General features: G+C 36.8%; 3 protein-coding genes across 14 annotated transcripts in view; 2 read left to right on the top strand and 1 right to left on the bottom strand.

Moving 5' to 3' along the window:
• The window catches only part of LOC108533427 (uncharacterized), a 17,312-nt gene extending 5,003 nt beyond the window's left edge, over positions 1-12,309 (bottom strand). For 2 of the 4 annotated variants that reach the window (XR_001886732.1, XR_001886731.1), the window contains exon 1: positions 12,229-12,309. Coding sequence is in view for 2 of the 4 variants with exons in the window: in XM_017878081.1 (XP_017733570.1) it covers positions 11,748-11,994 (247 nt within the window). In the remaining 2 variants the exon portion in view is untranslated. Of the gene's footprint in view, positions 1-11,747; positions 12,022-12,228 lie in introns of those variants that run through there. The other 2 variants (XM_017878081.1, XM_017878082.1) reach the window with 1 other exon arrangement.
• Positions 1-20,200, top strand: part of SLC25A27 (solute carrier family 25 member 27) — a 41,482-nt gene extending 21,282 nt beyond the window's left edge. For 3 of the 8 annotated variants that reach the window (XM_017878072.1, XM_017878073.1, XM_017878074.1), the window contains one exon: positions 2,172-2,740. In XM_017878072.1, coding sequence (XP_017733561.1) covers positions 2,172-2,459 — 288 coding nt within the window. In that variant the 3' untranslated portion in view covers positions 2,460-2,740. Of the gene's footprint in view, positions 1-978; positions 2,744-5,792; positions 5,906-20,106 lie in introns of those variants that run through there. The other 5 variants (XR_001886728.1, XR_001886729.1, XR_001886727.1 and 2 more) reach the window with 5 other exon arrangements.
• Positions 12,178-26,251, top strand: TDRD6 (tudor domain containing 6). 2 transcript variants are annotated; one of them, XM_017878065.1, is made up of 4 exons: positions 12,178-18,457; positions 20,107-20,231; positions 21,835-21,924; positions 25,699-26,251. In XM_017878065.1, the coding sequence occupies exons 1-4, from the start codon at positions 12,412-12,414 to the stop codon at positions 25,735-25,737; spliced, it is 6,300 nt and encodes a 2,099-aa protein (XP_017733554.1). In that variant the 5' UTR covers positions 12,178-12,411; the 3' UTR covers positions 25,738-26,251. The 2 variants fall into 2 exon arrangements, with proteins under 2 accessions (XP_017733554.1, XP_017733556.1); XM_017878067.1 differs by lacking the exon at positions 21,835-21,924.

Raw genomic sequence — 26,251 nt, 5'->3', positions numbered from 1 at the left:
ATTCCTTATTTCATGTATGTCATCATACCTTTAAATAACCAAGATATATTCTCCTAAATCCACTACTTAGTGAATTCTCAGTTTACTAATATAACATGCTCAGTATTTCCAAACGAATATGAGATAAACATTGCTTTACAAACAAAACTAAATACATTTTATTTTCTAATTGCTTAAGCTTATTCATCTACTCTAGAATGATAGAGCTACTCTCTGTTCAATTTTGATTAGAACTGAATTAGACAGGAATTATTAGATCCAAGGCACTCTCTGTTCCAGTGTTTACCCTGTGATTTCCCTCTCTATCTTTACTGTTTACATCCTCAGCATTTATGTCTTCTTCTAACCCTATTCTTTTATAATTCCTTTAGATGTAGCTATACCTTCATTCAAGTTAAAGACAAGGCTTTCTGAGCTGGAAGGGCTTTTCTATATTTAATGTGAATTTTTATGTAAATGTTGTGAGACATCAGGTGTTGGTTTTGTGACCTAAATCTCCAAGGATAATCTTTCGCCTGCCTCACTTTCAAGTTCTAAAGTGACTTGTTTTTATGCTCCATATACAAACTAGATATAGAAAAGCCTGCCTAGAATTCAGGCATCTTGAGTCCCAGCCCTTTAGCTAGTAATGGTTCAATAAAAAGAACTCTGAGAATGGAAAACAGAAGCCTGTGGTCTAGCTCTATAGCATGCCAATAGGCATTTGACTGCTAAGCCTCAGTGGTCTCATTTGAAAAACAGGGATATTAATATCTTTCCTTTCTATTGTAAGATGTTGTTTAGAGAAATCTGTGATAAATAAGACATAAAAATGCTTTGTAAATTATAAAGTCCTTTACAAAGGTGAAATACCAAAATATTTGTTTTCAGCCTAAGTGGATGGAAAATGACTTTGTCATTCAAATATATGTATGCACATATGTAGAATATTTACAATTGCTTTGAAATATGCACTAACTTCTTTGGTTAATCTTTCAGACCCCTTGGTCAATGGTGTTCTGGCTTACTTATGAAAAAATCAGAGAGATGAGTGGAGTCAGTCCATTTTAAACCCCTAAAGATGCAGCCCTTAAAGATACAGTGTTCAGTATTATTGAAATATGGGCATCTGCAACACATACCCCCTATTATTTCTACCTCTTTAGGAAGACACCTATTCCACAGAGACTGATTTATAGGGGGCAGCACTTTATTTTTTTTTCTGGAAACCCAAGTTCTCTTTGACTCCTCTTTTTGTCCAAAAGTGATCTGGTCGGATCTCACAAGGCCATCCAATGAGACCCCGCACAGCATTTTCTAAAGAAGAATCGAAGCCTGACCACTTTCACCTTGGGCAAGAAGGTTTGGCCTTTGAGTTGCTATTCTATGAAGAGCCTGCTTAGAGGAGGAGTACCAGGAGGGAGCCAGCATCTCAGATCTGAAGTAGATGATAGGAATGTGGAAGAACACATACATAGTGCTTAAGAAATACATTTAACCTGTTATGTCAGTATTTATAATTGAAGTTTGATAATTCACTTTTCTGTCATTGTTAAAGTGTACATATTGTAAATTAAAGGGAGGTGAATGGAAATTAATAAACATTTTGAGTTTCCCTAGTATTGAAGGAAGTTGTACTTCTTGTCAGAAAGATTAAAAAAATCAAGTTGAGATGATGTTTGAATGTCAAGAAAAGAGGCTGCTGTCAGTACCCTCTCATTAGATGTGTTAATTGGTTAGCACTCCACTGCACATGCTAATGACTTCCTCTGACAGCCACACACGGAATCTTGATGAAAAAAGAGCAGAGCATTTGCCTTGTTACATAGTCTGTTACAAGCCAGATATATTGCTAGCTCTCAAGAATTGTAATATATTAAGAACTACAACTTATTTGATTAAAACTCAGCTGTATAGATCCTTTTATAAAGCACCTTTTGTTAAACATCAGCCTTTCATTGGTATTTTAAAAGCAAGGCAGATAGTCATGCGTCCTTTCTTATCTCCCTTACCTGACACTAGGGGCTCTAGAGAGGCAGAGAGAGCACTCACAAATCACACTAAAACTGCCAGTGGCCTGACTCTTACTCAGTTTAGCAAAGCTTCTTGCCTAAAAAGTGATAAGTAAAAATCTGTTTATTGTATACAGTTATGTCTCCAATCTTTGAATCAAATCCATGTTCTTATTTTAGAAAGGTAAAAGAGTTCTTCAAATTCAGCTACATACCACCAGCTCTCCCAGCCTCAGACGGTGGGCATTTCTGGATGGATGGCTGCGGTTATGGATAAAGGCTGTAACTGTTAAAATAGAAAAACATGAAGCTCAGGCCCAAGAAAGCCTTGGAGCCAGCCAAACAGAATTGGTTCTGATGGACATGGATGATGTTGAACAGAAAAAAGTTTACAAGTGCTTTGTGGTTGCACTAATGTATACTCACTGCCATTTTAAGAGGGGGAAGTACACTTTAAAATATATTTGAATGTCATGTACTGATATGCAGTAGCTTATTGTTTTTCTAGTTGCAGAGAATGTGAAGTTTAATCTCTTAAAATATTTAGATGGTCTACTTTTCATTGAATTTGTCAATATGTAATTGCATTGTAAAATATTATATATATATATATTATTATATATATAGCTTAACTTCCCAAATGTTCTGCATTGAACTACTTTGGGAAAATTTTGTTTTTTTATGTTTTGTAATTTTTAAAATTAAGTAAAGACTGGATCAAAATAATTACATCCAAACTGGACCATGAACAATTGATTTAGCTTTATTCTTTGGGGGGTTGGGGAGTTGGGATGAAAACACTGCTTATGCACTGACATCATGCCTTGGGATCTGGATCAACATGAATTTCAGGAATTTTTAACCTGAAATGACTCCTTGAGATTATCTGATTAACCTTCCCATTTCACATGTTAGTAAACTGAAATTCAGAGAAGTAGAGTTGTTTATGCTCATGAGTGACTTAGTAGCAGAGCCAGGATAAAAACACAGTTCCCCTAATTAATATGATTATTATGACTGAGAGTTATTGTTCACTAATTAGGTACCAAGGAAGGCTCTTATATCATGGTCACAACCCAGTAAAGTCTTCTAAAACAGATTTTCCTTATGGCATTTTATGTCTCATACATTTTAAATGAATCTGAATTACCTCTAGCATACATTTTAGAATGGAGTCACCATGCTTTAGCTTGAACAGTAAGACCTTCTATAATCTAACCAAATCCAGTATACCCAACACTCATCCAATCACATTCATAATTTTCTGATGAAATCATATCTACTGATTATCTTGGAACATTGCTTATTTTTGCCAACTTGGAATCATCAACTCATTTTCCAAAATAATTCTCAGTAAATAAAAGGATTAAAATTTCAGTAATTTTTGTGTCCATACTCACAGGCTTAAGAATTCCAAACTCACTTACTTATTATAATACCACTCTATGTGGTATTTCTCTACATTTTTTCTCCTCTCAAATGATTTTTTTCTTACTGAAAATGCATATACTTATTTTTAATTATGTACAGTTTTTTATATGTATAAATGAATTAGTATATATAATTATAGACATACAATATATAAGATATAAATCATATATGAATTTATATATATAATTAAAGGGGTAACATTTATTAAGTTTGCTTTCAATATGGAATAACATGTCTTTTTCAAGTGCTCCAAATCCTATTTGATTGTAAGCCACTAGTGGATAGGTGTACATCTTCCATTTTTATATAAATCTCTGCTCTCTTTAGTAGCATTTCTTTGCTATTAAGAAAAAAATGATTACAGCTACATATAACATGAATCAATTAATTTTATCTTTATTGTTTTAAGAATCTGTGACTATCATATGAGTCTGCAATTTCTCTTTTACTTAGCTAATAAATTCAGGACAATGTAAATATAAAAGAATTTGTTACTCAGTCATCTTCAAATTTTCAAGCACATTTATTTACAGTTGTTATAATTACATATATTTTTTCTATTAATGAAAACAAATTCCATCAGGACTTTCCTAGAAAAAAATGGTTAATTTTAATACTTGATGGTTAAAACAAGTTCTTTGGAAAGGAAAATAAGTAATTCTTTGCTTTCCAATTAAACTGAGACTCTTTAGAGATGACTACCAAGCAAATATATATTATTATTGAATGCCAGATAATGTAGAAGAAAGACTGAACCCAGAGTCTAAAGATCTTTATCCTACTTTGGGTTCTACTTCTGACAGAAGAGTATAACTAGGATCAAGTCCCTTCACTTCTGAATTCCCATTTCCTTAAAAGCTGAAGTGAGACGGGCGCAGTGGCTCACGCCTGTAATCCCAGCACTTTGGGAGGCCAAGGTGGGCAGATGCCTGAGCTCAGGAGTTGAAGACCAGCCTGGGCAACAGAGTGAAACCCTTGTCTCTACTAAAATACAAAAAATTAGCTGGGCGTGCAGGCATGCGCCTGTAGTCCCAGCTACGCGGGAGGCTGAGACAGGAGAATTGTTTGAACCCGGGAGGCAGAGATTGCAGTGAACTGAGATTACACCACTGCACTCCAGCCTGGGCAACAGAGGGAGACTGTCTGCGAAAGAAAAAAAAAAAAAATGCTGAAGTGATTGAACTCTAGAATCTTAACCTGTATATACTTAAAGGGAGCCATTATATTTATGTCATGTTTAAAAAAATAGAATTTTAAAATTTCATTAGGATTCTTTTGCCTGGGTTTATTTTCTCATATTTCAAGATAGGGGAAAAAAATTATTCAGACCTAAAAGTATAATACAGAGTTCTTAACGTGTCTGGACTGTCTCATCCTGAAATCCATTCTTCACAGGGAAGCACCGTCATCTTCCACTGGGCAACTTTGGGCATATTCTCACCTTCAATTTCTCCTATATACACACATAGTAAAAATTAAAACCTTTAATGCTATATCCAAGACCTTCTCATTCTGACCACAGGCCATTTTTCTCACTTTTACCTTTCACTGCTACCTGTACCCTACCTGCTTGGAAATGCATTGCTCTAATTATTTCCCTGGAGATGCTCTATACTTGCTGCTTTTCTATGTAGTTTATTCTGTTCCCTCCATCTACCTTTCTTCCCACCACCACCACCTAGTCATCTTTATTTGTATTGATTAAATTCTACCTCAGTTATCTAAAACGATCACCTGCTATTTCCTCTCTGAAGCCTCAGTATCTTCAGTACCCCTTTCTCTCATTGCTTCCCCTACTACATAGATGTACATATCAGCATCCCCTACACAAGATGCATCGCTTGAAAGCAAGGACCATGTAACACATCTTTGTATCCCTTATAAACTTCAAATAGGAGCCACTCTGAAGGTATCTGTTGAATTGAGAGGGTTTTTTGGGGAGTGGGGAGAAAGACATTTATACGCATGATTAAATCATTTTGTTCTTCAGAATAATTATGTTGAGTCAATAACATTTCTGATTTTATAAAATTTTTTACCATATTAAATGCTTAATTGTTTTTACATGATCATTTGTGTTTAAAACATGTCATAATTTTAAGGATCATCTTCAGTTTAACAGCTATTCCATAAAATCTAGAATTTGATAGTTTCAAATAATATATAATTGACTAACAGTTAATAAATATGTGATATGCTTACATTATTCTTCATTTTAAAGCATGTATGGAAATGTATGGAAACAAAGCATTATTTGGCCTTCATTGATGCCATACACATGCACATTTTACCCACACTCAAGTGTTTTATTATTTCTGAATTTTGAGGAATACATTATTTTTTTCTCTCCCCATACTTTACCCCCAACAGGCTGCTATGATTGTCAACAGCAGCAGGAGCCACTTCAAAGTTTGATAAAAGCAGATGAAGATGCTTAAAGATGTCTGTTTGCTGAAAATATCTGGTAACAAACAGGAATATATGTGAGTAAATAAACTATGTTATTCTGATTTTAAAAGTAAATGTTTTAAAGTGCCTAATTGCTTGTTATCACGGGTTTTGTTTTATCCTGGTATAGTTCTGAGTTAAGAAGGTAATAACAAGGAAGAAAATACATGCTACAGCATGGATGAACCTTAAAAACATTATGCTGAGTGAAACAAGCCAGGCAAAAGTGAACACATACATGATTTTACTTGAGGTACTAGAATAATGAAATTCATAAAGACAATACAGAATAGTGGGGAGGGAATGAAGAGTTGTTTAATGGGTACAGTTTCAGTTTGGGAGATGAAAAAATTGAAATGGATGGTGGTAATGGTTGTTCAACAATGTGAATACATTTAATGCCACTGAGCTCTACACTTAAAAATGGTTTGAATGGTAAGTTTTGTTTTACGTATATTGTACCACAATAAACAGAAAATTTAAAAATCCATGTGCATAGATGTGAAAAAAATTAGCAAATTAAATCCAGCATCATATAAAGTATAAATACATCATAACTAAGTGAGATTTATCCTGGTAATACAAAATTGGTTCAACATCCTAAAAAATCAATATAATTCACCCAATTAACAGAACAAACAAAACATGTATCAATAGAATGTGAAAAAGTATTTGATAAAATTCAATAGTATTTGATGATAAAAATTCTCAACAAAATAGCAAAAAAAAGAAACTTCCTCATCCTGTTAAAAAGGATCTAAGTAAAACCTGTAGCTAACATTGTATTGGTGAAAGACTTTCTCCTTAAATCAGGAACAAGGCAATATCAATTCTCACCATTTTATTCTAATCCGTACTGACGTTCTTAGTCATTGCAGTAAAGCAAGAAAAGGAAATAAAAGACACATATATTAAAAAAGAAGACATAGAACTGCCTTTATTCACAGATGATATAATTATGTATATAAAAAAACCTCAAGGATACCAAAAGCTACAAGAATTAATAATGAAGTCCTAGCAAATTCACAAGATATAAGGCCAATATACAAAAATATATTTTGATATACTGTCAATGAAAACTGGGGACTAAAATATTTAAAAATTAATATTATTTATAATAGCATAAAACATTAAAACTTAGATATAAATCTAACAAAAGTGTACAAGATTTGTTCACTGAAGAATATAAAACATTACTGAGAGAAATTAAAGATTTTAGTAGAGCAATGAACTGTGTCCATGGATTAAAAGACTCAGTATTGCTCCAAAGTTAATTCTTGTCAAATTGATCTCTACCTACAATGAAATTCTAATAAAACCCCAGCAGGTTTCGATTTTTTTTTTTTTTGCAGAAGTTGACAAATATATTCTAAAATACATATAGAAAATCAAAACAATTTTGAGGAAAAGAACAAAGTTAGAGGATTAATATTACTTAATTTTAAAATTAGCTTTCAAGCAGTTTAGAAAATAATCAAAACAAAGGGGTATTGGCACAAAGATATACAGATTGATGCAACAGAATAAAGAGTCAAAGAATAAACTCACATACATATGGTCAATTAACTTTTGGCAAAAGCGCCAAGATAACTTAACTGGATAGTATAGTCTTTGCAACAAATGGCAATATAACAATTGGATATCCATATGTAAAAATAAAATCCTCAACCCTTACCTCACTACAAAAAGTTAACTTAAAATGAATCATAGACCTAAATACAAGAGCTAAAATTATAAAACTTCTAAACAAAACACTGAAAGTTTGTTTTTGTGGGTTCTTGTTTTGTTTTGTTTTTTCACCTTGGGTTAGTAAAAGATTTAGTGGAACAATAACAACAAAATAAACTACCATTTAGAAAAGAAAAATGTGTGAATAGTTTGGTTTCATCAAAATTATAAACTTTTTTCTTCAAAAGACATATTTAAGGGAATAAAACTGTAAAGATTTGTCAAAATATCATCAAACTGTACAATATGAAAGTGTGAGTTTTACTGTACAAAATTATGCCTAAATAGATCAAATTTTTTAAAACCTAATTTAAGATTTTCAATCTTTAAGAATCTTAGAAGAGAACATATTTTTAGGTTTTAATTTCATTCATATTACTAATAACTACAACTTACTACGTTTCCTGTGGTGGGTATTTTACCCATATTGGCTCATTTAGTCATCATATTTAAGTATAGTTCCATTTTTATAGATGAAGAACCTAACTCAGAAAATTTTATTATCCATGTCACCCTGAGATGATAAACAGGGACTTTCAAAATCTAAAGTCCTTCCTTTCCCACTATGTTTTGTTGCATCTCAAGTATGTATTTAATGCAAACATGTTAACTGTATTTACATTAATTCATGCAGTCCTTGGAACCAAAGTGTAAGGTGCATGTCGTTATATCCGTTTTCAGATATGGAAACAGAGAGTAAATGATTTGCTTGGGTTACATGGCTCTTACAAATGGAGGCCAATCCTGCTGTAACTCAAAAGACTATGCTCTCTCTACTCTCATTGCCCCCTATAATGATCTGGTCTTGAATTGTCTGTGTGTGTATTCTAATAAAATTGTATTTTGTGGCACTAAAATCTTAATTTTTTAGAATTTTTTAAAACTTTTTTTTGAAATAATTTTAGATTTTCATAAAGTTTCCAAAAAAATTGTATAGGGATGTACCGTAACTGTTGTACACAATCAAAACCAGGAGCAAACAGACATTGGTACAATCCAGATTCCAAAGTCACTCATTTACAAGCACACATTTCTCTGTGTGTGTGTGTGTGTGTGTGTGTGTGGATGTGTGTGATTCCATGCAATTTCATCACCTTTGTGTAGCTTTGATAACTATCACTACACACAAGATACAGAACAGTTCATCAGCCCATGGCTGATGCTATCCCTTTATAGCCACTTTCATCCCTTTTCTTCCCCATCCCTAACTCCTGGAAGCCACTAATCTTTTCTCCATCTCTATAATTTGTTAATCTAAGAATATTATGTAAATAGAACAATGCAGTATGTAACCTTTTACTATTTTTTTCACTCAGTAAAATTCTATGGAGAACCTTCCTATTGTTGCTCACATCAATAATTCATTTTCCTTGTTATTGCTGTGTAGGACCCTTTGGTACTGATGTACCACAGTTTGTTGAACCATTTACCCATCAAAAGGCATTTAGGTTGTTTTCAGTTTAGGGTTATTAGGAATATAGTTGCTATTAACATTCATGTACAGGTTTTTGCATGAACATATTTTCATTTCTTTGGGATAAATGCCTAAATGCAATTTCTTAGTCATATGGCAAGTACATAGTTTTTAAAATGTGGCTGTACCATTTTACACTCTTACCAGCAACATAAGTGATGCAGTTTATTTACATTCTTGCCAGTACTGGTGTTATCACAATTTTTTAGCTTAGTCATTATCATGGAATGTAGTGATATAACATTGTGGGTTTTTTTTTTCTGTCTAATAACTAATGACATTGAATATCTTTTCATATTCTTCTTTGTCATCTGTACATCCTCCTCTGCGAAATGCTACTTCATATCTTTTACCAAATTTATTTTTTTTTTACTATTGAGTTTTGAGAGTCGTTTATTTATTATAGATACAAGTCCTATATCAGACATATGGTTTGCAAATATTTTCTCCCTGTCTATAGCTTGTCTTTTTCATTCTCCTAACAGGGTATTTCTTACTTGAATTGTTTTCTAAAAATATCCAGTGAATGTTAATTTTTCTAAGCAACTTTAAACAAGGCCGACTAGTAGTATAGAAACTATAGACTGTAAAGTATACTGCATTTCTACTTAAGAGTTCTCTATATACAGAGGTCTAAGATAGCACAAAATAAATATGATTTATTTAGCCCAATTTTCCTGCATCTTTTCCATAAAAAATATTGAAGTGGCTCACAATATTAGTATTCAAACACCTGTCATACATATTTCATCCCTGGCCTTATCCTTTCCCCTTTTATCCTTTACGTATTTGTATTAGGATAAGACTATCCCCTCTCCCAAACTTCACATACCGGGGCCTGTCAAGGGGTAGAAGGATAGGGGAGGGATAGCATTAGGAGAAATACCTAACGTAGATTAAGGGGTCATGGGTGCAGCAAACCACCATGGCATGTGTATACCTATATAACAAACCTGCATGTTCAGCACATATGCCCTAGAACTTAAAGTATAATAATAACTAAAAAAGAATATCCCCTCTCCCTTCCTTTCCAAAACCAAGGGCCTCTCAAGACTAATGGGAGGAAAGTTTATTATAAAACTCAAGATATTTTGCTTAATATAGTATGGGAGATATATGAGGGGAGCTTAATCTTCACAGTGCACTGACCTGATTTTCAAAATTAACCCAAGTCCTTGTCCAACAGCAGAGCAAGACAGAACAAACTAACATTAACTGCTCCAGATACAGAAAAAGTGGGACATTGGAAACATCTGGGTGGATGGGGGTAAGGGATTCGGATCAACCCATAACGGTCACGTGATACACCCAGACATCCTAGGATTAAGGCCATGAGCCATGAAAGGAGGTTGGAGGACAAATGAAATAGAAAAAGTAAGTCATAGTATCTACAACCCTGTGGTCTACAAAGGAGTTTGGTTATACAACATGAACCTGAAATAGACGATGGATTAAAGTCTCCATTATTCCATGTAATGATAAAACAATTTCAAGTGTTCATAAGACCATTTTATAATGAACTCCTTCTTTCCACTGTAAAGGGCATAGTGTTAGATTGCTTACCCTTTTGTTAAAATTTACTGGATGCTAACAGTCCAGCACTGGCTAGGCATCGAGAACATAAAAATGAGAAATGTTCCTGCTTCTAAGATGTTCCTACTGTGGTAGATAGAGAGCTACAAAATATGATAATATAGAAGTGTGTTAAAAAAAAAAAAGGAATAACTAGTTCTGCCAGGGTGAATAGTAGGGTCATGAGGAAAAAACGTTTGAGCTAGGTTTTGCTAGATGTTTTAAATAAAATGTTTTCTTCCATAATGAATAGGAAACAATTAGAAAAAAAATGGGAAAACTGAGTTTTCAAGGATGAGTTCTTCAGGAAAAAGCCAAAGCTTTTAGAGAAATTGGATTCATTCATTCATTCATTCATTCATATTCATTTAGCAAATATTAATTGCCTTCACTCCAAGCTAGATTCCAAGAATCCAACAAACGGTACTTGCCAAATGGAACCTGTTGGCTGGCGGAATGATAAGAGATCTGACAGTTGCCACACAATGTTAAAAGTGCCATGAAAAAGTAAGCATAGGGTGATGTGGAAGCACATGGTGCCTCTAATCTGGACAGATTGAAGACACTGAGATTTACAGTTAGGCAAGGGTCATTTTAAGCACTGCCTTATTGTATTTGTATTTAATGACATTTCGAAACAGGGAGTAGAAGGAAAAGTACAGGCAAACTATAAGAAGCTTCCAGGGATGTGTCTAACTTTGCAAATGAACAAAAATCTAATGTAGACATATCCTGGAAACTTCCCATAATTTACCTGCACTTTTCCATTCCAAATGGAGGTTTGGACATTTAACAAACAGAGGCCTCAAAGGGTTATCCTGTTAAGATTTTAGTAGATACAGCAGGGACTTGAAGGAATGTTGATTCCATATCTCTTGGCCTCCTTTTATGAATCCAGTTCTGTGCTAGCTCTGTTAGTAAATGAAAATGCCTTCAAAATTGGGATGCCAGAGTTAGCCTGCAAAGCAGCAAAGGAACCCTTATCAGCTAAGTGTGGGAAGGGAATATACCCGTCGCTATATACTTTCATACGTTATTTCAACCTCATATCAACTCTACCAATTCAGATGATGAAACAGGGTTAAAGAACAGAGGCTGAGCACCTGGCTGTCCACAGACACACTGAGCCAGCAGGAGCCGCGGCAGCGCCCGGGGCCCTCCGGGAGTTCCGGCCTTAACGCCTAGAAACGTGCCACTGGCTCCTGTGTTTCTCGTTCCCGTTTCTTGTCGGCTAGTACCACTGGCTAGTACCGTGGCTGGCCCCCAGCGCTCAATCCCTGGTAGTTGGGCGGACGAAAAGGAAATCCCTCTCTGGTCCGTCCTCACCGCAGGCCAGAGCCAGGCCCTCATACGGAGGCCTCCAGAGTCAAAGGTGCTCTGAGGAGATGCAAGTTGTGTCCAAAACCTCCCACTTCGGGGTCTCCTGAACGTCCCAAAAAGTTCCTTAGGCCCTTAGGCGTTAGGCCAACCCCAGGCCTCGACTGGCTCCGCCCACTTCCCGCGGCCGGAAGTGGCAGCGCAGAGCGCAGTAAATGCGTACCGTAGGCGCGACCTCGGGCGGTTGGTGGGGCTACCGGGTCTTACCAGTCGCTGCGTGAGTCCCGGAGGGGGGGTTGCTGAGGAAACGCCTCTCCGGCGCTCTTCCCCTCCCTGGGGTCCTTTGAACATAGTTTGGCTGGGACTCGCCTTTTGGCGGCGCGGAGGATTTCAAGGCCCTGACGCGCGGCCCTGAATTTCCGGAAGTGGGGGCCGCACCGCGCCGTCAAGATGTGCTCGACGCCCGGAATGCCGGCGCCAGGGGCCTCGCTGGCCCTGCGAGTATCCTTCGTGGACGTGCATCCCGATGTGATCCCGGTGCAGCTGTGGGGGCTGGTGGGCGAGCGGCGGGGCGAGTACCTGCGGCTGAGCCGGGAAATCCAGGAAGCGGCGGCCACGCGCGGCCAATGGGCGCTGGGCAGCGCCTCGGCCTCGCCCGGCGAGCTGTGCCTGGTGCAGGTGGGGCTTCTGTGGCACCGCTGCCGCGTGGTCAGCCGGCAGGCACAGGAGAGCCGTGTCTTCCTGCTGGACGAGGGCCGCACCATCACTGCCGGCGCAGGCTCGCTGGCGCCCGGGCGCAGAGAGTTCTTCTACTTGCCCTCGGAAGTGCTCGGCTGCGTGCTGGCGGGCCTGGTGCCGGCAGGCTGCGGCGCGGGCGCGGGCGAGCCGCAGCACTGGCCTGCCGACGCTGTGGACTTCCTTAGCAATCTTCAGGGCAAGGAGGTGCACGGGTGCGTCCTGGACGTGCTGCTACTCCATCGCCTGGTCCTCCTGGAGGTGCCCGATGTGTTCCAACAGATGCGGGAGCTGGGCCTGGCCCGGCGGGTGCCCGACAGCCTCTTCCGTTCGTTGCTGGAGCGCTATCTCACAGCGGCCACTGCTAGCGTGGGCTCTGGGGTCCCGGTTCTCTCGCGAGTCCCGCAGAAGCAAAAGCAGCCTGGTCTGGATTACTTCTATCCCCAGCTGCAGCTGGGCGTGACGGAGCCCGTGGTCGTAACCCAAGTGTGCCATCCCCACCGCATTCACTGCCAGCTCCGCAGCCTCTCGCAGGAGATCCACCGCCTCTCTGAGAGTATGGCCCAGGTATACCGGGGTTCCACAGGGACAGGGGATGAGAACTGTACCAGCGCCACCTGGGAGGAGAGGGAGGAGAGCCCAGACAAGCCGGGCTCTCCTTGTGCATCCTGTGGCCTGAATGGACATTGGTACAGAGCACTCTTGCTTGAGACTTTTCGGCCCCAGCGCTGTGCCCAGGTGCTTCACGTGGACTATGGAAGGAAGGAGTTAGTGAGCTGCAGCAGCCTTCGGTACTTGTTGCCTGAATATTTTCGAATGCCGGTGGTGACCTACCCTTGCGCTTTGTATGGACTCTGGGATGGTGGGAGAGGCTGGTCTCGGTCACAGGTCGGTAATCTGAAGGCACTGATACTGGGCAAGGCAGTGAATGCAAAGATTGAATTTTATTGCTCCTTTGAGCATGTATATTATGTCACCCTGTATGGAGAAGATGGGATTAATCTGAACCGTGTGTTTGGAGTACAGTCGTGTTGCTTGGCTGACCGAGTCCTTCAGAGCCAGGGAACAGAGGAAGAGGAACCAGAAACATCTCCTCAGTCTCAGTCTCCTGCTGAAGAAGTAGATGAAGAGATTTCACTCCCAGCCTTAAGATCTATCAGGTTAAAGATGAATGCCTTCTACGATGCACAGGTAGAGTTTGTTAAAAATCCTTCTGAGTTTTGGATTAGGTTGAGGAAACACAATGTCACCTTCAGTAAGCTGATGAGGAGAATGTGCAGTTTCTATTCCTCTGCCAGTAAGCTGGATGGTGTAGTTTTGAAACCTGAACCTGATGACCTTTGCTGTGTCAAGTGGAAAGAAAATGGTTATTATAGGGCCATAGTCACCAAATTGGATGACAGGAGTGTGGATGTATTCTTAGTTGACCGAGGCAATTCGGAAAATGTGGACTGGTATGACGTACGGATGCTGCTTCCTCAGTTTAGGCAGCTACCAATATTGGCTCTGAAGTGCACCCTAGCTGATATTTGGCCTTTGGGAAAAACTTGGAGCCAGGAGGCAGTTTCCTTTTTTGAAAAGACTGTGCTCCACAAAGAATTAGTCATCCATATTCTTGATAAACAGGGTCATCAATATGTTATTGAGATTCTTGATGAATCAAGAACAGGGGAAGAAAACATCAGTAAGGTAATTGCCCAAGCTGGATATGCCAAGTATCAGGAATTTGAAACAAAGGAAAATATCCCAGTAAATGCCCACTCCCCAGGGCATGTTTCAAATCATTTTACTACGGAGAATAACAAAATACCTTTTGCCAAGACTGGAGAAGGAGAGCAGAAAGCCATGAGAGAGAATAAAACCACATCTGTTTCAAAAGCTTTGAGTGACACAAGAGTTGTGACAAATGGTTCATCTGAACTAGTTGTGCAGGAAAAAGTGAAAAGAGCATCTGTTTATTTTCCTCTTATACAGAATTTCTTGGAAATTAAGCCAGGCTCCTCTTGTAAAGGAGAGCTGGAAGTTGGAAGTACAGTAGAAGTCAGAGTGTCTTATGTTGAAAACCCTGGCTCTTTCTGGTGTCAGCTGACCAGGAACATACAAGGACTTAAAACTCTAATGTCTGATATTCAGTACTATTGCAAAAATATAGCTGCTCCTCACCAGGGGAACACGCCTGCTTGTTTGGCTAAGCGAACGGTAAACAGACAATGGTCCAGAGCACTCATTAGTGGTATACAATCTGTGGAGCATGTCAATGTAATATTTGTAGATTATGGAGACAGAGAAATGGTATCTGTGAAGAAGATTTATTCAATTGGTGAAGAATTTCTCAAGGTTAAGGCTCAGGCTTTTAGGTGCAGTCTTTATAATTTAATTCAACCAAATGGTCAAAATCCCTTTGTTTGGGATGTAAAGGCGATACAGGCTTTCAATGAATTTGTAGATAATGCATGGCAAAAAAATCTAGAATTAAAATGTACAGTATTTGCTCTGGCTTCAATTAATAATGAAGAACTGTTTAACATTGTAGATTTGCTAACACCCTTTCAGAGCGCATGCCATTTCTTGGTAGAAAAGAGACTTGCGAGACCGGTAAAACTTCAGAAGCCTTTGGAGTCCTCTGTTCAGCTACATTCCTACTTCTATTCTACGCATGATATGAAAATTGGAAGTGAAGAATTAGTGTATATAACGCATATTGATGACCCTTGGACATTTTATTGCCAGCTGGCAAGAAATGCAAGTATTTTAGAACAGTTGTCATGTAGTATTACACAATTAAGTAAAGTTTTGCTGAATTTAAAAACATCTCCCTTGAACCCTGGAACCTTGTGCCTTGCCAAGTATACTGATGGAAACTGGTATAGGGGCATAGTAATAGAAAAAGAGCCAAAGAAAGTCTTCTTTGTTGATTTTGGGAATATTTATGTAGTAACAAGTGATGATCTGCTTCCAATACCTAGTGATGCATATGATGTCTTACTTTTGCCCATGCAAGCTGTCAGATGTTCATTATCTGATATTCCTGATCATATACCAGAAGAAGTGGTGGTGTGGTTTCAGGAGACTATTTTAGATAAGTCATTGAAGGCTTTAGTTGTAGCAAAAGATCCAGATGGAACACTGATTATAGAACTATATGGTGATAATATTCAAGTTAGTGCTAGTATTAATAAGAAGTTGTGGCTACTTAGTTACAAAGATAGAATAAGAAAAAAAGAAAGTGAAGTGCTCCCTTCTACAACTGAAAATCTTGCAGAAAAAAATGAGAATATGAAGTTGCCATGTACAGAGTATTTAAGTAAATCAGTAGGGAACAAGTTACATAATAAAAAAATTTCAGAACAGTCATATAAACCTAAGATCAACTCATCATACAAGGAACTCAGACTTTTACAAAGTTTAACAAAAACAAACTTAGTCACTCAATATCAAGACTCTGTGGGAAATAAAAATAGTCAAGTGTTTCCATTAACAACAGAAAAGAAAGAAGAAATTTGTGCTGAGACACTCTTGAAAACAGCAAGAGTAGAAGCCACTCTTTCAGAGAGAAAAATAGGTTCATGTGACAAAGATTTGCCTCTGAAATTTTGTGAGTTCCCACAGAAGACTATAATGCCTGGATTTAAAACAACTGTATATGTTTCTCATATAAATGATCTTTCAGATTTTTATGTTCAATTAATAGAAGATGAATCTGAAATTAGTCATCTTTCAGAGAGATTAAACAGTGTTAAAACAGGGCCCGAATATTATGCAGGTCCACCTTTGCAAAGAGGAGATGTGATATGTGCTGTTTTCCCAGAAGACAATTTATGGTATCGTGCTGTGGTCAAGGAGCAACAACCCAATGACCTTCTCTCTGTGCAGTTTATAGATTATGGCAATGTTTCTGTGGTTCATACTAACAAAATAGGTAGGCTTGACCTTGTTAATGCAGTATTGCCAGGATTGTGCATTCATTGCTCCTTGCAGGGATTTGGGGTTCCTGACAATAAAATCTCTAAGAAAATGATGTATTACTTTTCCCAACGGACCAGCGAGACTGCAATAAGATGTGAATTTGTTAAATTTCGAGACAGATGGGAAGTTATTCTTGCTGATGAACATGGGATCATAGCAGATGATATGATTAACAGGTATACTGTCAGTGAAAAATCTCAAATAGAACTTTCTACCCAAGTAATTAAAGGTGCCAGTTCAAACTCTGTTAACAAATCAGATGTTGACACTTCAGTATTTCTTAACTGGTATAATCCGGAAAAAAAAATGGTAAGAGCTTATGCCACTGTGATAGATGGACCTGAGTACTTTTGGTGTCAGTTTGCTGATACAGAGAAACTTCAGTATTTAGAAGTAGAAGTACAGACTGCTGGAGAACAGGTAGTAAACAGGAGAAATTGTATCCCATGTCCTTATATTGGAGATCCTTGTATAATAAGATACAGAGAAGATGGACATTATTATAGAGCACTTATCACTAATATTTGTGAAGATTATCTTGTATCTGTCAGACTTGTGGACTTTGGAAACGTTGAAGACTGTGTGGACCCAAAAGCACTCTGGGCCATTCCTTCTGAACTTTTGTTGGTTCCCATGCAAGCCTTTCCATGTTGCCTCTCGGGATTTCACATTTCAGAAGGAGTATGTTCTCAAGAGGGAAATGACTATTTCTATGAAATAGTAACAGAAGATGTGTTGGAAATAACGATATTAGAAATCAGAAGGGATGTTTGTGATATCCCTTTAGCAATTGTCGACTTGAAAAGCAAAGGTAAAAGTATTAATGAGAAAATGGAGAAATATTCTAAGATTGGTATTACTAAAAGTGCTCTTCCCTATGAAAATACGGACTCGGAGATAAAGCAGGCTCTTGGGTCCTGCAATCTTGATGTAGGACTTAAGAAATTAAGTAATAAAGCTGTCCAAAATAAAATATATATGGAACAGGCAGATGAGCTTGCTGAAAGAACTGAAAAAGATGTAAACAATATCGGAACCAAACCAAGTAACTTCCGTGACCCTAAAACTGATAAGATTTGTGAAGGTTTTGAAAACCCCTGCAAAGATAAAATTGATACTGAGGAACTGGAAGGTGAAGTAGAGTGTCATCTTGTTGACAAAGCAGAGTTTGATGATAAATACCTAATTACAGGATTTAACACATTACTACCGCATGGTAATGAAACAAAGGAGATACTAGAACTGAATTCACTTGAGGTGCCACTTTCTCCTGATGATGAATCAAAAGAATTCTTAGAGCTGGAATCCATTGAGTTACAGAATTCTCTGGTGGTGGATGAAGAAAAAGAGGAGCTAAGCCTGGTGCCACCAAGTATGCCACTCTCCCAAGAGTGTGTCACAAAAGGTGCCCTGGAGCTATTTACAGGGCAGCTTCCTCTCACCTGTGAAGCTGAGAAACAACCAGAACTAGAGTTACCTACAGCCCAGCTGCCTTTAGATGACAAGATGGATCCTTTGTCTTTAGGAGTTAGTCAGAAAGCACAAGAGTGCATGTGTACTGAGGACGTGAGAAAGGCAAGTTGTGTAGAATCTTTTGATGACCAGCACAGGATGTCATTGCATCTACATGGAGCAGATTGTGATCCTAAAACACAGATTGAAATGAATATATATGAAGAAGAATTTATAGAGTATAAAAACAGGGATGACATTTCAGCATTGATGCCTTTGTTCTCTGAGGAAGAAAGCAGTGATGGAAGCAAGCACAATAATGGTTTACCAGATCATGTCTCAGGTATGTGAATTTTTTTTCCCATTTACTTTTTTTATTTTGTTTGTTTGTTTATTTGTTTGAGGCGAGGTCTTGCTTTGTCATCTAGGCTGAAGTGCAATGGTGTGATCTTGGCTCACAGCAGCTTCTGCCTCCTGGACTCAAGTGATCTTCCCACCCCAGCCCAGCCTACTGAGTAGCTGGGACTACAGGCGTGTGTCACCACGCCCAGCTAATTTTTGTATTTTTTGTAGAGACGGTTTCGTCGTGTTATCCAGGCTGGTCTCAAACTCCTGGGCTCAAGCAATCCTCCTGCCTCAGCCTCCCAAAGTGTCCTTTTACTTTTAAGTTTAACATAGTGACTTTCCAAAGTTGTTGTTTGTTTTAAAGAAAAGAGAGTAATTCTTACATGGATTTCTAAAAAATAATTTTTTGTAAAAAAGATTAAAAACCTGGGAAGTGAATCAGATTGGATTTTATGAAGGGTATTTTAAACTTGGGGAAAATATATTGTGAAATCAGTGCAAAATTTTATATGCTGGAAGAAATGCTGAAATATTAGTTTTGTGTTTAAAAATTGAATGCTTAAAATCTGAGTCTCCAAAAGGTAATCACATTTAAAATGTAATCACATTTATAATCAAGAGGGCAAGTGTTGGTAAGTTTTATAAAACATGGTATTCCCTTGCCAAGTACTACGGTAGGCATAAATTTACAGTAAGGATTATTTTAACACGGTCTTTTAGACTTAACTGTATCATGCATTGATCTTGCAATTCATTAGAAACCCTTAAACAAAAAAAAATAGATGTAGGTAGCCTATATTAATACTTTCTCATGAGTAAATCTTGGAGAACATCTATTATATTAACTTTTTTATAAATTATTTTTACTGCTGTTTTCTTTGCTACTTAAAATTTTAAATGAGTAACTTTTAGCTTTTATAATCAATGCTATACTTTTAAATGTCGTTTTTTGTATTATTAAATTTGAACCATTGTAAAAATAAGGAAAATAATGAAATAGAATGAAAATCAACAAGAAGTTATCAATGTTAACACCATGATGTATTTTCTTTTTGTTGTCTTTTACCGTCTTTGTGTGTGTCTACTACACAGTTTTAAAAACAATTTAGATCATACTATCATACAGTATTGAATCCTGCATTTTAGTCCCTTAAAAATGCTTTCAAAATATTTTAATTGCATGGTATGCCATCCTGTCGGTACACATAAGTTATTTAAGTATTTCCCTTGCATTAGATATTTATTCCTCATTGTCACATTTAATAATAGTAAGTATTAACTGTGATAAGAATGTCTGCTCATTTGTAACATGCTGCTTTGTTATAGAAATGGCTGTTGTAAGTGTAAAAGACACTTGTCTTAATAGTACCATATTTTATTAGCAATTTTCAATGTTAGAAATCAGATTCACATCCTTATGATGGTGATTTTTTGTTTGGTTTGTTGGTTTAGAAAAGCAGTTAGAGATTATATGGGGGAGGGGCGCTAGAAGAATTTTAAACAAAATTGAGGGAGACAGTCATACCAATGTACTAATTACATGATATTGATGATATAGAAATAATGCAGATTAGGAAAATGCTTTGCTTGCATATGTTACATTAAGGAATTAAGAGATATGCATTGAGTCTTAATTCAATTTGGCAGCTCAACCACAGAACACCTACACTCTGAAAGCCTTTACTGTTGGATCTAAATGTGTTGTGTGGTCAAGTCTAAGAAACACATGGTCTAAATGTGAGATTTTAGAAACAGCTGAAGAAGGAACAAGGGTAAGTGACGTTTAAGTCCTTTATCTCCAAATGTTTTTGCAGACAATTAAGGAAATTTTACCAGACTCTGTCAGACTAGAGAATGCAGTTGAACAAATGTTTACCTGTTTGTTCCCCCTGATAATTTGATGTAATGCACAAATATTTAAAATCTCCATATATAAGAGTCATAGCAAGAAATCATCCTAGGCTGTATCATCTCTCTCTCTCACTCTTTCTAAATTCTGTTAGTCACCTAGTTCCACACTTTACACATCTTACCTCTTAGTTGGAATTTTTTATATCTAATGCCACTACCTTAGTTGAGTCATTTCACAACTACATTCCTCTAATAACCTTCTATTTTGTTTGCTGCTTCTAGTCTTCTTTAAATTGATGGTCCACGATGTCAGGGTGAAGTTTGTAAAATGCAAATTTGTTTACATCATTATTGTGTAAAACTTATTAGGGACTTCCAGTTGATTGTGTTTCTCCTGTGATTTGAAAATCACCTGTTTGAGAATTACCTGCTGTATTTTTTAATTGTATTATAGATTCCTAGGCCTTGGCCTGGCCTGCTAATTCAGAATTTCTGGGGTTAGGATTCCAGAATGTGCATTCATATTCCATTAAAATTGGAGAGCCCCTGACCTGGAACATAAAAGTCAAGCTCATTAACATGGCATAGGAAATCCTTTAGGGTTAAGTGTTTATTTACTCTCTTTGGCCCTAATTCTTTATATTTTGTACTTTATATTAGATGGACATCAAACTTCTTGGCTTCTCTTACGTATACAATCTCCTTGCTGTTTTGATATATTTAATAATTCAGTTCTATTTTACCTATATTCCATCCTGTTACCAAACTGGTTAATTCCAATTTACTTACCCATTGCATCTACCAGGGAGCATTCACTGATGTTGTTTTCTAAATTTATCCTTGTCCTCAACCTTCCCCCCCCTCCCAAAAAGGCCTTATTTCTGTATTACATTCCTATACCCCTTACTACAGAAGTCTGTACTTCTATAGTGTATTGTAATTATCTGCTTAGAGGTCTTTCCTCCGCTAGATTTTGAACTATTTGATGTTGAAATTTTATCCATCTTTGATCACCAGTCATAGATACTCTGTATATGTTTGGGAAACTGAAGTAGCATGGAGTTTGAAACATAAGGTTGAAGTTCAATACATTCATTTTCATTGTTTTTGAAAGTATTTCATTTTAGGGCCAGGTGTGGTGGCTCATGCCTGTAATCCTAGCATTTTGGGAGGCCAAAGTAGGTGGATTGCTTGAGCCAAGGAGTTTGAGACCAGACTGGGCAGCATAGTGAAACCCTGTCTCTACCCAAAATACAAAAAATTAGCTGGACATGGTGGTGTGCGCCTGTAGTCCCAGTTATTCAGGAGGCTGAGGTGGGCAGATTGCCTGAGCCCAGGAGGTCGAGGTCACAGTGAGCTGTGATCCTGCCACTGCCCTCCAGCCTGGGCGATGGAGCAAGACCCTATCTCAAAATAATAATAATGATAGTATTTCATTTTTTAAATAATTGCTCTGGTACATAAATCAGTTATTTTTTTGAATTGGACACTTAAAAAAAAAAAAAAACTTGTTTTTTCCTGTAGGTTTTGAACCTTTCAAATGGTTTGGAGGAGATAGTGAACCCTGAGAATGTCTGGAATGGCATACCCAAATCGGATAAGCGTCCACCTGAGGTATGGAATTCTATAAGTAGTAATTAGTGAGAGCATTGTTCTTCATTTTGAAAGGTGATTTAACAAACTATTTCCAAAGCCCTTGCGTTTGGAAAATGGGAGAAAAACCCTGTGACAATAGTTAAAAGCAGCAATAACAAAATGGATGATTTTGGTCCTTATGCCAAGTATTCTTCTGAGAAAACTAGTTATTAATGTTTTACTCCTTGATTAGAAAATGTTTTGGTGTTCATGACTCTCATAAAATATATATTAAATGCAGAAAACCTGGGAAATACAGCAATATTAAAAATGAGAAAGTAACAATCACCTGTAATATACCCATCCAGAGACAAGTAGGTTGACCAGTTTGGTTTTCTTTTATAGTTTTTCTGTTTATATGTAATGTAAGTATTGCATCTACATAGTTTAGACACAATTGATTTCATCCTATGTGTAGTTTTATATTCTGATTTTCTTCATTTAAGACTCTATGGTGGGCAATTTGCCGTGACATTATGATGTGTCTGGGCATTTGAGTTTATCCTGTTTGGGGTTGGTTGAACTTCTTGAACTTCTCACTTCATAATCTTTGCCTGATAGTTTTAATATCTGGTCCTCTTGGGGTTTGTAGCTGTTGATTTTCTTTCCCCTAGAGAAATGGTCAGCTTTCCTTGGTTCTTTGTATGTTGAGTAATTTTGGATTATATCCTGAACATTTTGCATATTATGTTTTAAGACTTTGGGTCCTGTTAAAATCTGGAGAATGTTTAAGTTTTTGTTATAGCAGATGATTGGCTGATTTCAATTCATACCACATGTTCTGTTTCTCTTTCTGTAGTTAGTGATTCTCCTGTTGGTTTAGTTTTCAATGCCTTTGCTGTTCAGATCCTCCTGGTACATAAGCCACCCAGGGTAGTCAGGGACTTTGGTCAGTGGTTTATATAATAGTTAGGTGTCAGAGACTTCGCTGTGCTTGTTTGGCTCTGTTCTGCATGTGCATAGCTCGGGGCAATCCTGAGACTTACAGTTCACGTGTAGCGTTAGGAGTTAAATATTTTCAACTCTTTTCTCTCTGAGATGTTCTCCACATTTTCTGGCTCCCAGGATCTTGTTTTATCCAGCCTCCAATGGCCCCTTTTTCTGGTCCCCTAGCCAGACAGTATTTTTCTCTCAACCTCTGTTCCACCACACAGTTCTGTTTGATTGCACATAAGAAGCAGATAAAGAGATAACAAAAACAATCTCCTATTACTACTCTTCAGACGACAGAAAGTTCTTTTCCTGGTTCCACTGGCTGGAGAGATGGGTCATCTCTCACATTTGTAGGTGCCTATGTTGCCATAGCTGTCACCAGGCAGTAACTGGGGCTAGCCACCCTCAGGGCAGGGCCAGAGGAAAAACAGAAAAAAAAAAATAACACCACAATACAGCAAAGAGATTTCCTACCTATTTCTTACTCTCTAGCATTCAGGGTTCCTTTATCCCTAGTCCACTGACTGTAAATAAGAAATTTCTCTAGAATTTTGCTGTCTACCCTAGCTGGGCAGTTTTGATTTGGCCCACCCTTAGATCAAAATCAGGAGACAAAGAAGTAAAAAAAAGAAAAGACCTGTGAAACTCACTCCTGTTGTGAGTCATTATTCACGTTTTTACTTTAATTCTTAATCTACCTATTCCTGTTCACTTTTGAATCTTTGAGTAGTTGCTTTTTATATTCTGTCTAGAATTTTTCGTTGTAATCAGTGATAGAGAGGTTATAGTCAGCTTATTCCATCTTGGCTGCACTCAGAAGGCCATAGACAATATTTAATAGCTGAATAATGCTGCATGACACTAGTGAGCCATGATGTAGTAAATATTTCCCATAGTGTTGGATATTTAGGTCATTTGAAATTTTTACCCTTAAAAATCATTGAACATCTCTCTTTACATTATGTTAATTACTTTTTTGCTTAGGTCAGAAATAACAGCCTACTACACTTTTTGCCTCAGTATTTACTAAAACTTTTTACATTCGGGTTGTCTCCATCCATTAATTATGAAGAATCCAGAGCCAAATGCATACATATGTACATACAAGATTCAGTTTGGATAAAGTTCTCTATCCCTGCCACATAGAAAAGAACTATTTAGGACTATTTAAAGTAAACATAAAATTATGTATCTAGATAAGTAAATAGATAACTACCTCTGGCTTTGACTAAGCCAGTTAGCAGACATATAGAAATTACTTATGAGTAAGACTCTAAAATTTTTGATTTGGCTACTAATGACATTTAAATATCCTTCCCTCAAATTTGAGGAAGCTCTTAAATCTGGATACCTGTCTACAAATGAGCTAGCTTTCCTTACAAAGTGAATATTGTACTATGCATGAAGTTTTTATGATACCTCAAGTCACTATGATCTAGGAATCTAATTACTTTTTTTAAAAAAATGGTTTCTTATCTGAGTTATTTTATTTTACCATAAGGGTATCTTGTGAATTAGTTTCTGTATCACATAATGCATGCACATGTTGCTGTTGGTTGTTAAAAGGAATATAGGAGAAATATTTCCCTTTTCATTGTCTTTAATAAAGCATCTGTGGCTCTACATGGATACTGTGTTTTAATAACAGCCCCTTGAACAATGATATGCCTCCCTCCTTCACCAATTACCAGAGTTGTTGGGGGTTTGGGAGCTAAACATTGGAAAAGGGTACTTTACGCCCCGTGTAGAGTGCTCCAGGGGTATGTTCTAGAGAAATGAGTATTTGAAGAATAGAAAATGTACTTCACATGATCCTCATTATAAAATCAGATTGTCATAATTTTGATAAAAATACATTTCGTTGTTTACATCTTTTCTGGCTTATCTGTGGTTCCATTTCTGATTTGAATTATTTTGTACTCATGATAAAGAATCAATAGCAATTCAAAGGTTCCTTTTGTTAGGCTGTATCCCAAAGAGTAAGGAAAGATCTTTACTTCATGTCATCAGGTGATACCACATTTAAAGGTAACTTGTGTTTTTAAAACAAAATACTTTTATCACCCAGAATTACAGTCTCTCAAAATACTGTTATGCTGAATCCCTCAAACAAAAATGGTTTATCAATTTCTCTGGACATAGGTAGCAGGGAAGAAAAACTACTTTAGGTAAAAAAAAAGTTTAAATATACTTATGGGAATAAATAACCAAAATGAGGATTTCTTGAAATATAGGAAATTTGTTAATTGAATTAATCTTGAAAGTTAAATTATGAATGTGATAAATTCACATTTTAAAGAATTTTATCTGTTAATTAACTCATATGTTCAAATGATCTTTGTTAAATAATCTCTTGGAATTTTTGAATCTTTAGTTTATATAAGATTCAAATTATTGGTTGGTTCTTGGTATTGCACATTCTTGTTCATAAATAATGCAATGTTCTTAGAATTGAGGCACGTTGAGAATAAAATCAGCTCATGATAGCTTTAATATCATGTGAAAATATATACAAATCAAAAGGACAAAGAACTAATTGATTATCAGCCTTGTTCACACCATTCTAGCAAAATATAAAATATGCCAATTTCATAATTTTTTAGAGAAACTTGATTTGATGGTACAGTGTGAGAACCAAAATATTAATAATAAAATAAAACATTATTTCTATGGAAATAATGCCCTGTAGTAACTAGACTACTCATCTGTCCCCTCTCCCTTTTAGAGAACTTTGCATTTGTCATGGTAACACCCGTGGAAATAAATTTTTTTGTTTGTATGTTTCTTTCTCAGTTTGAAGTTTTTCTCTTTTTGTTTCAGGGGTTTGGAGATGATGGAGATTTAATTGTGGATCTATAGCTGTGGCCAATCAGTCAGAAGCTGCCCTTGAACAAGTGGCATCTTACCCAGACCAACAGAATATTTGAGAAAATTGAAAACATGTAACCACAAGAAGTTGTCATTTTCAAAAACTTTTATATAGGTGGAAAACAAAATAGGTCTCAGGTTGACAGTGGAGTATATTTATAGTGATACTGTTGTATATACGGATCTGGGATCTTTCTTCTTTATTGTCTTATGTTTCTAATTAGTTGGAAGGATTTATTTTGCTAAACAGTTCACTAAGACATTACATTTCAAAAAACTATTTTGGTACCTTTCAAATACAGTGTTTACATTAAAATAGAAAAATAAAGGCTCATGACAAGTACATTATTTGATTCTACTTAGGATAGCTTTTTAGCAGGATCTCCTTCAGAATTTTGTCTTGATTTTGAATCTTTGCCTGTTTGTCTAAACATTTGACTAACATTCTGTTTGAATTTGGAAGTATTCTAATACAAGATTTGAATAAAGTTTATCCTTAAATAAA

Source organism: Rhinopithecus bieti, unplaced genomic scaffold (assembly GCF_001698545.2).
Source record: "Rhinopithecus bieti isolate Rb0 unplaced genomic scaffold, ASM169854v2 scaffold_9981, whole genome shotgun sequence".
Lineage (NCBI taxonomy): Eukaryota > Metazoa > Chordata > Mammalia > Primates > Cercopithecidae > Rhinopithecus > Rhinopithecus bieti.
This window is presented reverse-complemented; position numbering and strand designations above follow the sequence as displayed.

Excerpts from the sequence above, each read along its gene's own strand:
- TDRD6 (XM_017878065.1), top strand. The coding sequence starts at position 12,412 with ATGTGCTCGACGCCCGGAATGCCGGCGCCAGGGGCCTCGCTGGCCCTG. Across the intron at positions 20,232-21,834 it reads CAGCTGAAGAAGGAACAAGG|GTTTTGAACCTTTCAAATGG; the intron begins GTAAGTGACGTT and ends TTTTTCCTGTAG. Across the intron at positions 21,925-25,698 it reads CGGATAAGCGTCCACCTGAG|GGGTTTGGAGATGATGGAGA; the intron begins GTATGGAATTCT and ends TTTTTGTTTCAG.